General features: G+C 28.9%; 1 protein-coding gene across 1 annotated transcript in view; it reads left to right on the top strand.

Moving 5' to 3' along the window:
* Positions 1–18,023, top strand: part of LOC136973742 (twitchin-like) — a 245,808-nt gene that overhangs the window by 79,934 nt on the left and 147,851 nt on the right. Inside the window, 7 exon segments of the mRNA XM_067268488.1 lie at positions 960–1,180; positions 3,970–4,060; positions 5,572–5,868; positions 5,939–5,969; positions 10,382–10,430; positions 12,555–12,631; positions 16,691–16,857. Of these exon segments, the coding sequence (XP_067124589.1) occupies positions 960–1,180; positions 3,970–4,060; positions 5,572–5,868; positions 5,939–5,969; positions 10,382–10,430; positions 12,555–12,631; positions 16,691–16,857 (933 nt within the window).

Raw genomic sequence — 18,023 nt, 5'->3', positions numbered from 1 at the left:
AGTTTGGACCTCATCTGGAACCTCATGTTATGTTAGGACATGAATAAAATTTTGTTTCACTTTGCATGCAATGTTGGATTCTGAATTAAAAAATTTTTTTACATGGTTATCTGCAATAATACTTGCAATAAGTAACAAATTCTGATAAGCACTATCAACACATCAATGATACTGAAAGTCTTCAACAAATTTTTGTAGTATTTGTCATTTTAGGGTTTAGTAGCAATCATAAAATGTACTTTTCTTTAACATAACAAAACAGATAAAGCAGGCTACATTAGACAAATATTTAAATAAATATATACTGTATAAGCCTAATTCAATGTAATGTAGCAGAACGTTGCTAAAAAAATATGGATTATTGAAAAATAGTTGTATTACAGTAGAGCGTCGATAAGTGGAACCAATTGGGGACTGGGGTCCTTCCAGTTAATGATTTGTTCCAGTTTCCGACTTTGTACGAAAAAATACATTAACCTGTCCGATGTTCAAATTTTTCTCCGTTGCGTATCACTTCCTGTTGAATTTTTCTCTGTTGCGTGTCGCTTCGTGTTAAATTTTCGTCGATTTTAAGCCTAACGAAAATTTTTATAATAATCATCGAGGCTATCGTATCGTTAAAAATTATTTCTGCATTTTGTACAAACAAAATAAATATATTAAAGAATATAAAAAACATGAAAATTATACTTTAGAAGTAAATTTAGTATCAAAAACATTTGATTCAGCACGACACAGTCCAACTGAAAATCGTTCCACTTTCCGGCCATTCCACTTACCGACGTTCCACTTATCGACCTCTACTGTATTTGCATTTCTGCTTAAGAAGTTTTTTAAATTGGTTTCTTGGAAAACTTAACTGAGGTCTACTGTATTTTGTTTTGAAATTATTATTAATTAAATTAAAAAAAGATAAACTTTTTTCATTTAATTGTTAAATTTTATATCATTATTAATAGGTGAAAAAGCTCCTGAAGGAGAGGCACCTACATTTGTTGAGAAACCAAAAATCATTCCAGAAGATGATGGCAGAAGGATTATTATGGAATGCAAAGTTCGTGCAAAACCAAAACCTGATATTACTTGGTATCGAGAAGGTGTTGTTATAAAAGAATCAAAGCGTTTTGTACAAACTGTTAAAGAACAGAAAGATGTTTATACAATTCGTTTAGAATTAAAGGTAAGAATATATTAAGTCTACTATATTTCTTGATAACATAGTTATGCTTCTTAATGTGATACTGATTGTCATTTATATAAGCAAGCAAAGATTTTATCAGAAGTGATCTAACCATTGCTGTTGTTTATATAAATTTCTGTTATGAAATATTCAAATTAGAACGTTACATCTTTTTATTGGCAGTGAAAACTTTGATCATTGGAAAAAATATATGGCTATGAATTCTTGGTAATGAAAAAATAAAAATATTTTTATATTTTCATTACATGCAATATGTAATGCATTACATTTGCATTGATTTTAACAATGCTGATTTAGAAATTATTATAAAATAGGTATAACCAAGTGGAATTAATTACAGCTAATTTTATACAGAAAATTAATTTTATAATTTCAGTTTCATTTTTTGTTATAAAAATGGTCTGTGAGTTTTATTCTTAAGAGTGAGAATATGTTTGAGTAGTTTGAATGCCTGAAAAATTCATATGTATATAATTTTAATTTTTCTGTTTTTAGTGAATTATAGAATCTATATTTTTTCGTCCATCTTCACATAAAGTATTTTATTTTCTTGTAATAAATTCATTCTTCTCTCAAACAATAGTTAAGCTTTTTGAAGAATAATTTCAAATGTTCTTACTTGGAATATTATCAAAACTTTAGAATACCAGACGATGATATAAGAAAGTCAAATGTGGTCAGTTTTCTCAATTAATTTGCAACATTATATTAAATATCATATAAAATGCTTGTGATGTGATTTCTAACTTATTTATTTTATTAAAAGAAATATACTGTATTAAACTTTTATAGATTTTACCAAACTGATTATTATATATTAACATACACAAGAAGATAATTATTTAAATTTACTTTTTGTTAAATATTGAAAAATGAATGTAACATAATTAGAAATTCAAAAAATAAGTAGTAAATATAGTTAGAATAAGTGATATGTTAATATACAGGGTGATTACAAAAGAATACCCTAACTTTCAAAGGCTATATTTACAAAACAACAAAACTTTCACATTTGTCTGACCAATCACATTGTAAAGTTTCATTTAGTTACCTTAATTTCATAAATGTTCAATGTGACCACCATTAGAAACATGAATGATATCTAATCAATAATCAAACTCATTCCACACTGTTTGCAGTATGTCCAGTGTTACAGTTTTGATGGCTGCAGTTATTCTTGTTTTGAATTCATCAAAGTTAGCTGGCAGTGGAGGAACAAACGTTTGATTCATTATGTAACCCCATAAAAAAATCACAAGGGGTTAGATCAAGGCTTCAAGAGGGCCAGTGATGAAGAACTTGGTCATAAACTGCTCTGCAACCAATCCAACATTGCGGTAATGTTTCATTCAAGTATCTGCAAACAGATAAATGCCAATGGGGTGGCACTCCATCATGTTGAAAAATGAACTTTCCAGTTTTTTGTAGCTGCAGAAACAACTAATTGATGAGCATATCCAAGTAAAAAACTCCAGTAACAGTGGCTTCATGAAAAAAAGAATGGGTCAAAAACTTTGTCTTTGAATACAGGACAAAACACATTAACTTTGGATTTGTGCTCATGTTTGACGATTTCATGAGGATTCACCGGATCCCAAATCCACACATAGTGACAGTTAACTTGACTGCTGATATGAAAAGTTTCATTGCTAAAAACAAGCTTAGATGAAAAGGAATCATCTTCCTCATCTGATTAAGAACAAAACTCACAAAAAACCAATTCTCTTTTATTTATCACTTTTGGTAAGAGCCTGTAGCAGATGTAATCTGTACAGTTTGAAATGCAATTGTTTTCTTAACACTTTCCATACCATTGTTTGAGGAATTTGCAGTTCCTGGCTAGCTCATCAAATTGATTTTCTTGGACTGTGAGCAAACACTTGCTGAATCTGTTGCACATTCTCTTCAGATACAGTCAGCCGACCAGACCTTTTGCCTTTCCAAATACACCCTTTTTCACTAAATCGATGAAACCAAAGTAAGATACTCCTCCTATCAGGAGGTTTAATTCTGATGAAAAGCACATTGAACAGTTGTAACCAATTCAATTTTAGCAAATTCAGTAACACAAAATGTCTTCTGTTGTGTGGTCGCCATTTTGGCGTGAACCGACAACACACGCTTATAATGTAATTAAGGACACTTATAGTGACATCTTTCCAAAAAACAACTGAAAGTTTAGAATGTTTCCTACATGATGATTTGTGGAATGGTGCTATAAGTTTTTGGTTGAAGAGATATAGCCTTTCAAAGTTGGGGTATTCTTTTGTAATCACCTTGTATTATTTTATATAATCTGATATCTAATGTGAATAACAAGCGAAAGTGCAAAATCACAAATATTTTGTAACTGTATGTAAAATATTTCTAACAAAATTTCTATATAGAAAAAGCAATTTGGTTAGTTTAAATTTAGAAATTATAATATAGTATTGTGTTTAGCCTATTGTTATCATTTTTTCTAAATCTGCAGCTATCAATAAGTAAATAATGCCTTAAAAAACTATAAAAGTTTTTGATGACTAGTTTCAGAAATCTTATATGAAAATATCTAATTAAATTATCCTGCAATAAAATCCTTGTTTCAGTTTATTATTGCTTTTATAACATTTTATTAACATATAAATATTTAATATAATAATAGGAAATCCTTTAAAAAATAAGAACATGAACTTTTCACATAGATGAACTATAAAAGCAATTCTGCTAAATTTGTTCCAGAAAGGTTTTGTTTTTGCTGAATGAAATTAATTTTTTTTAATACATAGGATACAGAAGTAACTGATGCAGGATTATATAAATGCAATGCCAAGAATTCTGCAGGAGAAAGCAATGCAAACTTAACCTTAAATATTGAATGTAAGTTAATTTTGAATTGTATCTTTATTTTACAATATAGTTTAAAAATGCTTATTTTAACCATATTATTATTATTAGTTTGGGTTAAGTGAGATATACTCGGTTAACCCCGGTGGCTGTGTACTATGCCGGACCAAAGTCAAGTACACAGCCAATGTGTTCCTATTCTTCTCTGCCAGTGACATGCCAAGTGACATAGTACACAGCCAATGTGTTCCTATTCTTCTCTGCCAGGCAGGCTTGTGATAGAATTGTGTTTTCTGTGTATTTGTCTGTGATTGTACTTTCAGTCCATGGTGTGTCACTACTGTGACTGCCCCAGCATAAACTAATGTATGAATGTCTGCGAGTGTAGAAATTGAATGAATGTAGTGTGGTATTAAGTGAGTGTTTACATAATTTAGTGTTTTTCCTACTTCCTTTGACGTGTTGATTTTTGGTATTCGTGGTCTTTGTGTGGGATCTGTGCCTGTATATTTAGTGAGTGTTTCCTGAAATATAAGTGAGAGCGTATTAACTAAATCCATGTCTATGTTATCAGTGATGGATGAGGAAGTGTCTGTAGTATCATTAGCGGTAATTGTTGTATGTGTGTTATTATCAATGCTTGTTACTGGATTATCCTGACAGGTTACGTGATCTTCATTAATGTTAGATGTTTCTGTCTGTCGATGTATTTGATCAGCAACCTGTTGTTTGATAAGTTCAAGTGTTGTTTGTGAAATAAGGTTGTTGTGTATAATTGTTCTTTTTTGATCAACAACCCTTTGTTCGGTGACAGTGAGGTGAGGATATTGTTGTGTGAATTTATGGTGTAGTTGTTGTCTGTATGCTGTCATGTTTGTTTCGAGTTTTGTGATGGTGTAATAAGTACGGATGATAAACTCATTTATTTCCGTTGTCCATTTCATTTGTTGGCGTGGTTTTCCAGCCTTTGTGGTCTGTGGATGCATTGCCACAGAAACACCAAGGCTAGGTTGGTTCCTCACATCTGTTGAGGGCATTGCAGTAGCCATGCTTGGGCCGGTGCTGCTTTCGCCACCGGTAACCAAGGGAGACTGTGGCCTATTTTTCGAATGTGAGCCTCTGCCTAACTCACGAACGCGGACCTTGTTAACCCGGGCGACGTCTGATCCGGTATCACATTTAGATCTGGTTACTACCATGATACATATCTCCACAGAATGTAGGTGTGTGGTCACTCTTAGCTTCATTTCTCCCCATAGACCTTATTGGCATGGGTGTCCCTACCAGGAGCTTGTGCTCCAGCCTGCATTGCCCTATGGATCAGTAAAATTACTGGGCTCTCCCACCACGACCAGGTGGTGACCACAGGAGAGTTATTATTATTATTATTATTATTTTATTATTTTTATTAATTACTGTGTAGGATTTTTGTTTTATAAAACAAAATTTTCAGAATAATTTTTTATTATTATTATGAGTTTTACTATTATATATAAAATCATAATTTAAAAAATATATATATATATATTTGTTTTCAATTTTAGTGGCTCCAGTTATTAAAGAAAAACCAAGGATTATTACAAAAGAAATTCATAAAAAAATTGTTATTGAATGTTATGTTCAGTCTGGAGCAGCTCCAAAATGTGTATGGCAACGTGACACTACTATTATTAAAGAAGATTCTCGTCATATTGTTAATGTTCGACAAGTTTCAATTGGACAATTTGCAATCAGTTTAGAAATTGAGAAACCAGTTGGAGCAGATAAAGGAAATTATAAATTAACAGCAAAGAATGAAAAAGGAGAAGTTACTTCTCAATCTATCCAAGTTGATATTGAAGGTATATTTCATTATTTATGTTATCATTTGTTTCCAAGTTAATATTTTTTTTACATAACTATTTCTTTTAGATGAACCAGAAAAAAAGAAAGAACCAGAAAAGTAAGTTATGATATTTTAAATACTTTTTTTAATATTTTAATTTATTATGGAATTCTCACAGACCTTATTTTACGAATCATTAAAGAAATGGCACATAACTGCTTTTAAACTAAAATATTTAATATTAAAAAAATAATTTTATGTTTTATTTTTAATAATTAAATTTCAATACTAATAGTAAAAGAATGTAATTAACTTTTCCTTATAAATAAATTTTTACTAAAGATTAATTATCTGAATTGATTTCCATAGTAAATAGGAATCAAACTAAAGAGTTTGTTATGCATCCTTATAAATTACAATTTTAGAAGTTTAGTTTCCTTAAATAATGCAATTCTGCTGAAGAAAAACTGGCATTAAGAAAGGAAAAAAAAAACAAATTATTGATCTTAATAGAATACAATACTAGATGCAAAGATCTTGTAGTGATCTCTCAGCTTAAATGATAAGATGCAAATATTTCTGTTATAATTGAAAATTTGTTTGATTTTTTGAGAAGAATGTCAAGTTGTAAAAATATTGCTATGTATTTTTATTATAGATGGAAAATGGAACAAAATACATGAATTAATAATCTTCAAAGTAATATATTAAGAAATATAAAACAATAAAAGTATTATAAGTTAAATAATTATAAAGGATATAAGTACTGTACTTAGGTAAAGGTTTATAACTAAAATATTTGATCAACAGATATACACAGAAATTATTGTGTGTGTCTTCATTTGCACTTATTTACAAAAAGAAAATGCTAGTTACCCACTCTGATATGCATATAAAACATTTTCAAAGCAAGTTCAGAATTAAACAAAATTATATGATAAATTCTATTATTAAAGTTAGCATACAAATCTATGCATAAATGACTTTATGTTTGTGTACAATAATATTAAATAAAAATCTATATTAGCCAATATACTCATTGACTGTTCAGTGAATGTGGTCAATTTAAAAATAGGCAGATGGTGCAATTATTAGGGTGTTCAGACACTATGATGTGCGAACAGCCTAATAATTGTACAATATATATATATATCGATTAAATAACCGTAAATAATTCATAGTAATGTAAATAATGTTTATCATATAATATATATATATATATATTATATGATAAACATTATTTACATGAACTATTATAAACTGCAACACAGTCAGGATCTCCTATTATATTTATACGATCTTTCAAAAATAACAAATATTTTAAATAAAATATTTACAATTTTATCAATTATTATCCAATTTTATAGAGAAATATTTCTTATTGTGTTCAGAAATTGTGATTTTATTTAATAATTTGTATTTAAAGTATATACAAGGGTAATCCCAATCTCCTAAAGTAAGGTCTCCTATTTTTTAAAAAATACAAAGAAACGTTTATTTTCAACAATGTTCATATCATTTTAAAGATTGAACATTTATCTATTTTTCTACATAGTCGCAATTTTGGTCGATGCATTTTTGTATGCGCTGTGGCAATTTTTGGATGCCCATGTCATACCAGCTCTTCCGCCATGTTGTGTTAAGCCGATTGAAATTCATCACCAATTGATGAAAGTTTATGGCAAGTTGTGCATAGATGTCAAAAACGTCCTCAAGTAGTGGTGTAGGGAGTTTTCAGCTAATTGTACTGAAATTCACGATGAAGAAAGTAGCAAGAGATCGTCAATTTCTGATGAGACAATCGCAAAGGTTGAGCAAACCATGTGTGAAGATCGGCGAATAACTCTGAATGATCTCTGCATTTTGGTTCTTGGGATTTCCTGGTGCACCAATCAGGATTTTAATGGAAAAGTTGCATATTGAAAGGTATGCACAAGATGGGTCCCATGACATGGCAGCAAGCTTGTACGACATGGGCATCCAAAAATTGCCACAGCGCATACAAAATTACATCGACCAAAATGGCAATTATGTAGAAAAATAGATAAATGTTCAAGCTTTAAAATGATATGAACGTTATTGAAAATATACGTTTCTTTGTATTTTAAAAAAAAATAGGAGACCTTACTTTTGGGATTACCCTCGTACATTATTCAAAATAGGTAATAGCTTCATTATAATACTACTAGTATTTGTATCAATATAATACTATTAATTTCTATATTAAATATTTCTGAAATATATCTTTTGAAATAATACTTACATTAACACAATGTAATTCTTTTGGAGTTTGAACTATTTTAAAATATTTTTTCATTAAAATATCTCTAAAGTTAGAAATCTATATTGGGGATAGCCAGATGGATATGTTATAAAGGTATTTACTTTAATGAACATCAGTAATAGCTGGGATAATAGTATTTGCTTAAATATGTACATATTTAAAAATAAAGTGAAAAAGAAAATAGTCGATTTGGCAATACAATACTATGTTGTTATAATGGTATTTTTGAGTTTTTGTCATATTAGGCTTGTTTATTTTAAGGACATTAATGTGATACGCAGAGGTGACTCAATGGTAACTTGCACCTGTGGTAAAACTGATTTTTGCTATCCCTGCTTCCAGAATAGTTGCTAATAGAGAGCCCCTCTAGTCAGAATGTGGGAAACTATCAAAGTGGTAAACTGGGAAGTTTTGCCTGGGCCTGGAATACACTTAGGGGTCTGTAGTGGTGGGTCTATTCCTATAAAAGAATTCTATTTTTAATAAGAGTTTTTTTTATTAATAAAGAAACATCCTCTACATATTTTATTTATTCACAAAAAAAAGCAAAAGGGTCCCATACCAAGCTTTTGATGGCCCTGCTTCTACGAGGGCTATTTTTTAAATAAGGTCCGTTTTTTAATAAGAAGAAAAATACTGTAAATATCGTTAAAATATATTTTTTTCTATATTCTACACACTTTTATCTACTTTTCTACATAATTTTCATTTTGTTTAAACATTTGTCATACCGCTCAACAATTTTTTGAATTCCGACTTCAAAGAAATCTGCCGCCTGTCAAGAAGCCCAATTCATGACTGCAGTTTTCACTTCTCCTTCGTCGTTGAAATGTTGACCACCAAGGAACTCCTTTAAGTATCGAAAGAAGTGAAAATCACTGGGTGCAAGGTCTGGACTGTGTGGATGATCGTATCGAGTCAAAACGATAAAGCACTGTTTAATCTTTTTGTTTTGTGATCGTCAGAAAGCAGTCTTGGAACCCACCGAGAAAACAATTTTCGATAATTCAGTTTCTCCGAAACAATGGTTTACAAAACTGATCTTGAAATCTGTGGAAATTCAATTGATAACGTTGAAATCGTGAATCGTCGGTCCTCTCGAATTTTGTTATCCACATCACAAACCAAATCTTCAGAAATCAGAGAAGGTCGACCAGGGCGTGGCTCATCATGCACATTAACTCGCCCATCCTTGAACATTCTTACCCATTTTCGAACTTTACTGTTACTCATAGCATTATCATCGTAAACTTCACAAATCTGACAGTGAATTTCCACTGCTGCCAAGTTTCTTGCATTCAAGAATCGAATAACAGATCGTATCTCACAGTCGGCGGGAGACTCAGTTTTCTTAAACATTTTAAACTTTTACAGCTCAGCATACAGACAGACGATATGGCTGCAAATGGCGTCAAAACGCGCGCCAAGCATGCTCGGAGCAGAAGCATATGCATACTGCCGTGATTGTGCATTATTCTCACTTTTATTCACAAACGGACCTTATTTAAAAAATAGCCCTCGTAACTTAATGCTGACACTTTTGTATGAACTATTTAAAAACAACTTTAAAGTACATTTACTGGATTTCACTGAACTAAGCTTATTATTTTTATTTATTTATTTATTTTTTTGAATACTGTGACTTGAGGGGCAGTTGCCCCATCTCCTCACCTATTAAGCAGGTTTTGGTGATGTGATCTAACAAATCATAATCATTCTAAGATGTTATCATTTTTGCAAAAGTAGTAATGTTATTTATTTATCTTTGAATGATTGAATTTCCTGCATGAGCTACTTCACAGATATTTAGGAACTGTAGGTAGCTTATGATCTGTATTTTTGTTTATTAAAGTCCATAACCACTGATCTTGCAGATGAAATATTATTTGTTATTCAATTCAAAAAATGAAAATATCTGTAAATTCAAAAATTATTAAAACTTTATTTAGAGATCAACACTCGATAAAAAAAAATTTATATTTTTAAGGACAATTTATGATAATTATCATCAGTAAACATTTTTTGAAAATGTATATAAAATTAAACTGTCTAATTATTTTTAAAAGACAATATATATTATAAAAAAGTTAATAAATATAATTAAGTTAAAAAAATGAAATTTTTAGGGATATATATTATATATGAGTAATTATCTTGTTTTATAGATATAAAAGAATGTTTTTTAAGCTATGAATTATAATTAAAATTGATTACTGAAATAATGTTTCATATTTTAAATTTATAGAAAACCAAAAGGAGAAAAACCAAAAGTTGTACAAGGTTTGAAATCTATAGTAAGTGTTTACTAACAATTGCTTTTATTTTCTCTTATAAATTTTGAATTTTAAATGACTCAAAACTCAGTTTGTCTGAAATAATACTTAGTTTTTAAAATAATCATTGATATGTAATATATTTAGTATAATTTTGAAAATAATATAAAGCTAGAAATAATTCACTAAAGTAATTGAATGTTTAGAAGATTAAATGCCTGAGATTTCTACTTTAAATGTGAAAACTATTTCCATAGAATTTCTAAAATTTATGTTCATTTGAATGCAGTTTTGTACTAAACAAAAAAGTGTTGAATTAAATAATGGCAGAAATAAGCAGCATATAAATCTGTATGCAATTGTTTGTGATCTTTTTTTCCATTAAATTATTTTAAAAATTATAATCCATCTTTTTAAAATACAGTATGACCTGTCTAAAACAGAACCTGAATAAAATGGAAATTTGCCAAAATATAAAAAATAATTTTGTACCGTGAGATTTCGGTTTACACAGGTTTTGCTGTATTAAAAATTTAATCATTTTAAATGATAAAATATAAAGAAATATTTTGTAAATGAGAATGAATTGCTATTTTGCTTACCATTGTATTAATAATGAAGCATCATAAGAAATCACAAGAAACACAATAAGAATAAAAGCTGGAATCTATTTAAATTAATATATTAAATATAGAACTTCAGATTTGATTTAAAATTGATAAAATATCCAATTTTTATGATCTGTAGGACAAATAACTTTCAAACATCAATACCATTTAAACTAGCTAGTTCAGTATTCTGTGATTTGGCAGTTTTCATGTTTTGACATGTTTTGAGTTTTCTGCCATTAGCAAACTATGACTTTGCACTGTATATTTAAAAGTATATTGTCAAGTATTATATCTATAATTTATTGACAATAAAAAAATATTTAGCTATATTTATAAAATCATATATTATTATTATTTTTATGTGACTGTTTAAAAATGTTTTTTATGTATTTATACAAGCATAGATCACAAGCATTTGTAAAAATTAACTTGTAATTTAGATTTAGAATAATATAACATCAACATTATATAAAACTTTTTCTGTACAAATTTTATTTCATTCAATTCTAAAATATATTTGAATAATTAAAATACATTTAAGCTTTTCAACTATCAAACAAACAGCCAAATTCCTGTATTAGGTTATTAATTAGGCCTTCATCTCTAGCTAAATTTAATAATTATAAATAAATCAAATTAAAATTGATTCATATATGATTATTAGATTTAATGAAAGATGATAGCTAACTATCTACCTTCAGCCAAATTACTTAATAATTATTTAGCCTTAATAGACTGATGAAGAAATCTTGTTTGATATTTGAATTAACAGTCGTATCTAGATGCTAAAAGTGTACCATGAAAATCCAGATGAGGGGAGTCAGTAAGTAACCCCAACTCTAAATAAAATGTATTTATTGTGGATGAGGGGGTTAGATGTTGACCACAAGCTGATATATTTTTTTATTGTTATGTTTGTTTCTATAACTTCGAATTTTTAAAATAACTCAACTTTTAGAACTCAAAACAATTTTTATTAAATTCTTATGTAATTGTATTGTAGAAAAATACACGAAAAATCAGTTTTTCTTTCTGTTCTGACTTACAGAGGGTGGATAACTTTAAAAAACTAAAACATTATGTAAATAATGAAATAAAAGTTAAAAGTAAAAAAAGTTAAAGGCAAACCCAAATGCCGAGAAAACACTTTATTACGTCAATCAATTAGGGAATTTATTGTATTTGTATTTGTTATAAACTTAAATTCTTGTTGAAACAGCTTGTTTTAATGTCACCAGAGGTTTTAAAATTATTTAATGTATTTTAATATAGTGTAATGTCAGTTTTCTTGTTTTATTTATTTTGAATAAAATATATTTATTTATAATTTTTATTTTTTATTTTTAACTCATTCCTTGTTAAGGACTCTGGGAAGGACTCTAACTTATAGTTAGGAGGAAAATATATTTTAAATATAATTCTATAAATATTAACAATAAAATGTTTTATGATAACATTTTTTTTATAATTTTATTTTAAAATATTTTTTGTTTTGTTTTATGAAATTAATAGTTTTTCCTTTAATCTTTGCTAGAGTGTGGAATCAGGAAAATCAGCTGAATTTTTCTGTAAAATTGATTCAAAGGTCAAAGCTACAGTGACTTGGTATAGGTAAGATTTCAAATTAAATACATCCATTTTAATACTACTCCACAAATAGTACTGTGTAAATGATTAAATTTGAAATATATAGATGAAAGTATTATTTGTAAAAACAGATTCTCTATATCCTGCTGATGCTAACTGAAACTTTGATGTAGATAGAATTTACATAGAATAATATAATGTACAAAAGATAAGCATTGAATATTTTATGGGAATATGAAAAGATATTTATATTTTTTAAAATATATTATATTAGTATTTCATTTAAAGATGATTTTCTGTAATAATACTACATATTTAATCATTAATACACATGCAAGGAGGTTAAAGGTAAAGTCAAGTCTTAAGAATAGTTATAATAAATCATATATCAATTAAACGTGATTGCTAAGTAGATTATAAATTAATTATAAATTAGATATGAAATTCATTAAATTCATGATATTTTCTTGGATTGTTTGTGGCCAATTTTTTAAATACACACAATATATCGTACAAATATCACATTTTACTATTTGTAAATTTTAAGGACCAAGTTCACAAATACTCAAAAATTTTATCTAAAAAATGAAAAATATTTTTGAATTATTATAATTTTTATTAAAAATTTGAAGTAGAATAAGCTTAATGATTTTAACAATGAAAATTTTAAGATTTGTCCAAGTTTTAACATTTTTCTGTTTGTGAATAAGGGAACATTTTAAGTAGAGTATTTTCAATTAATTTATATAAAAAATTTATGGAAAGAAAATATACTCAAAATGTTTTATTCATATCAGTAATAATGGTATTATAAAAATAACAACAAATAAAAATAAAAATAACAAAGAACATCCAGTTCAATTATTTTATAACATTTGTTTTTTTGACTCACAATAATTGTGAATCAAAATCAAGATATGTCTTTATGAAATCAAAATTCAGCTTGGACTCAATTAACCTCAGATGGTTACTCAGTTTAAGTTACTCAAATTATGACAATGAAAAATGCTGTACTTGAAAATTCATAATAGTATATTAAAAATGTAAATTATTCATTGAGTATGAAGGATCTAACTATAAACACTAAAAACTACAATAATATTTACTTCAAAGCATATAGTTCACTGGCTTTTGGATCACTTTATGTATCAACCATTTTAATACATAACTTAATTACCATATGACCATTAAATATAATTAGATGGGAATTTCAAATTATCATAAATTTTGATATAAATAATACAGTTTTGAAGTTATAGATAAGATGTTAAACATTAAACGAAATACTTTATTTCCGCAAGCGCTTTCGACATTATTTATGTACGTCGTCCTCAGGCAGTTGAATGAACAAAGAAATTCGAATAAAACATTTGAAATACAAAAAACTTAGCAACATTAGTCATTATGGAACATAAGCTTTTTAAGAACATGTATAAATTTTAAAACAAACATTTTTTGTAGGTGCATGAAATTGACATGCATGCACCTTAACATACAACAGGTAAAAACCAATTGGAAGTGTACCATAAGTGCATGTTTCGTTAAAATTTAAATATAAAAATATGTAACATAATTTGAAAACACATAAAAAACATGAAACGTATATTAAAAACAAATAAATAAAAGATCGATGCTCATGCATCTTATTCTACAATAAAGACGTGGGAAATGAGAGTAGAATTATTGTTGATTTTTTAACCGTTTGTATAAATTAGTCCAAACCTCGGGTAATTCGAGGGTAGAGGAGTTGCATGGGGAGAGCAGCTTAATGCAGAGGGCCTCCCAAATAAATAGCAAACTCTCCTCGTCACAACGTCTGACTAACGCCACCTGATTCCAAAGTGGTGTGTGGCAATGCTGGACCACCAATTTGTAAAGTTCGGTATCACAATTACTTAGTCTGACTGAATGTTGGTGTTCAGATATGCGAATGGCCAGCATTCTGGCAGTCGCACCTATATAATAGGTGTATAGTCCCGATACTGGGTTTTGCAGGGGAATGGAGTAACACCAGATTTTTCCAGGACGGAAAATATGTCTCTATCATTACACAAGATTTGTCTTAGATTTGGGCATGGGGCTATGGGTAGCAAAAGCCATTTTGTTGAAAAATCTGGTAAATCCAGGCTGTGAGGTGGCCACAGTATGGGAGTGTCATCCAATCCCTAGGTTTGCGTAAGGTGGTAGCAGGGAAGAGAGACTGTTTAACTCTGTTTTTAACATGTTTGTACTTGGCAGGACCATATCCTGCCGTGTGGATGGCCTCTAGTTTGATGTTGATAAGATGTTGTGTCGAGGGTAGTAAGAATGCCCGTTTGATTAAGGGAACTATAGCCACGTTAATGTACTGCTGTGGTTGGAAGGCCGTGGCTTGTATTATGGGAGGCATATTGTTAAACTTGTGGTAGACGGAAAACTCCAAACCCACCTGGGATTTATGGATGTACAGATCCAAAAAGGCGATTTTTCCCCCAACTTTTTTTTCCCAAGTGAAGTCTATGGAGGAGTACACATTTTGACAGGTGTTGTTCAAAGATCCAGAAGGGGTCCTCCGCATCGTGCCATGCTAAAAGAATGTCATCTATATCGGGATTATACACCCATTATATAGGTGTGACCGCCAGAATGCTGGCCGTTCGCATATCTGAACACCAACGTTCAGTCAGACTAGGTAATTGTGATACTAAACTTTCCAAATTGGTGATCTAGCATCGCCACACAGCACTTTGGAATCAGGTGGCGTTAGTCAAATGTTGTGACAAGGGGAATTTGCTATTTATTTGGGAGGCCCTCTGCATTAAGCTGCTCTCCCCATGCAACTCCTCTACCCTTGAATTACCCAAGGTTTGGACTAATTTATACAAACGGTTAAAAAATCAACAATAATTCTACTCTCATTTCCTGCGTCTTTATTATAGAATAAGATGCATGTGCATCGATCTTTTATTTATTTGTTTTTAATATACGTTTTATGTTTTTTATGTGTTTTCAAATTATGTTACATATTTTTATATTTAAATTTTAACGTAACATGCACTTATGGTACACTTCCAATTGGTTTTTACCTGTTGTATGTTAAGGCGCATGCATGTCAATTTCACGCACCTACAAAAAATGTTTGTTTTAAAATTTATACATGTTCTTAAAAAGCTTATGTTCCATAATGACTAATGTTGCTAAGTTTTTTGTATTTCAAATGTTTTATTCGAATTTCTTTGTTCATTCAACTGCCTGAGGACAACGTACATAAATAACGTCGAAAGTGCTTGCGGAAGTAAAGTCTTTCGTTTAATCTTTAATGCCTTATCTATAATTTCATCATTTTAATACAACTGTTGGCATGACATCTAAGCTAAGTATTTAGTATACCTAACAGTTTTGAATTTAGACTAAAACTAATAAGTATAATTAATATGATTATTTAGAATATTTTCGGTTTTCTTCTAAAAAATTTTGTTGTATCCTTATTTTTTTATTCTAATGTGCTTCCATAATTGAGAGCTATTTTATAATTATATCTGCTTTTGTTTGTTATTGACATATTTCAGCTGCCAATATTAATATTCAAGAGAACAAACTCGGATGAATCTTTAACTGATTTTTATACATATAAGTGCAAAACTTATTATTTTAATAACATAAATAAATAAAACTTGCATTTTAATGCAAAATAGATTAGTTAGAAAATTTCATAATTAGAAGGTAATAAATTATATGCAGCTTGCTGTTGAACTAAACCAAGAAAGAGCGGAATTGGAATTAGTAATATTATGTGAGACAAAACAAATTCAGTTATACATAACATTAAGAGAAGGTTATGTTTCCCTTAAATGAGATTTATCTTTTGGAAATTGAAAAATTCCAATATATTTTTATTTGCTCATAAACATTATAAAATCTTCAATTCAGGAAAATAAAATTTGCTTGAATTTTCTGAAATGTAATTTTTTTATCTATCGTATTATTGACAGAATATGATAATGAATACTTTAACATTAAACTGATTTTTATTTATATTAAAAAAATAAAAATTTATTATCTTCTTTATTTTTAATTATAAAATTTTTAATATTAATTTTTTAGAAATAAGAAAGTAATTAAAGAAACAAAAGATTACAAAATATCATTTGATGGATCATCAGCAACTTTAACTATTGTTACTACTACTATAGAATTTTCAGGAACTTATACTTGTGAAATTGTCAATGAGTTTGGAAAAGAAGAATCTTCTGCAGAATTAACTGTTACAGGTAAGAATGTGATAAATTAAACATTTAGTTTTGATAATTTAATTTCTAATAGTACAGAAAATTTATTTATTTTCCAATATCATCACACTAATGAAAAATCATGATTATATAAATTTATAATGTTAATGGTGAAACATTCAAATATCCATAATTTTTATAAAATTCATAAATAAACAAAATATTCTTTTTATGTATAAAATACTTGCAAGTAAAAATGCTATTACTGATTAATATTTATATTAAATTTTAATTACTGTGTGTTCTGTATAGTACATGCATATAACCTATGGGTTGTCTATGTCTAATATACATTTTGAAAAGGGGTACAATCTATGATGGATTGAGTTATGCTTTGGTTTTAAAATGTGATTATATGAACTCATGCATATGGAGCAACAACTGCCCCATAGTGCTCTACAGACATGAATTTTTACCACTGTTGTGGAGTCAGAGTCGCTGGAATTTGATGTTTTTGGATGGAGTTGGTAAAATTCTTTAGACTCTGGTGACTCCAATATTGAAATTTACTATTGATAAAATGTGAAATAAGAAAAATACTTTTCAATTAATTAGTATCTAAGATTATAACTGTAATTTCGGCATACTAGCACTGATTGAAACCTGGACAAATGAAAGAAACCCTCCACCAAAGATCAAGGAGAGAAAATCAAAAGATCACCAGGTGAACATGGCAGTATCATCCTATCATTAACAAGAATCTAAGTTGTGAACTAATATCAAATTTAACTTTTACGGAAAACTATATAGATATTTTAATGATAACCTATAATAAATATATGTTGGTGACTCTATACCGTTCTCCAGCAATAAATTCCAATAGGCTTTTTGACCTGCTACAGACAGTGATCTCATATAAAACTAATAGCAAATACAGAAACCATAAATTATTAATTATCAGAGACCTTAATATTGATTTGCTTAAAGATTTGATTAGTACCAGTGAATTAACTAATTTTTACTTAACCTTTTCCATGTGGTTAGCTACCGATCGGTATGTATCACGTGACTTCTTTATTTATCGGTGATGCGAAACATACCGATTGGTAAAAATTAAAAAATTAATTAAAAACTTCGATTAATTTGCGTTATATTCGAGTTTTCCAGCGATCTTAGCTTTGATTTGCTCTTCTGTAGGTCGATTAACT

This window comes from Centruroides vittatus, unplaced genomic scaffold (genome assembly GCF_030686945.1).
Source record: "Centruroides vittatus isolate TY-2023 unplaced genomic scaffold, ASM3068694v2 contig_329, whole genome shotgun sequence".
Lineage (NCBI taxonomy): Eukaryota > Metazoa > Arthropoda > Arachnida > Scorpiones > Buthidae > Centruroides > Centruroides vittatus.
The sequence above is the reverse complement of the archived record's forward strand: the minus strand, read 5'-3'. Positions and strand labels throughout refer to the sequence as shown.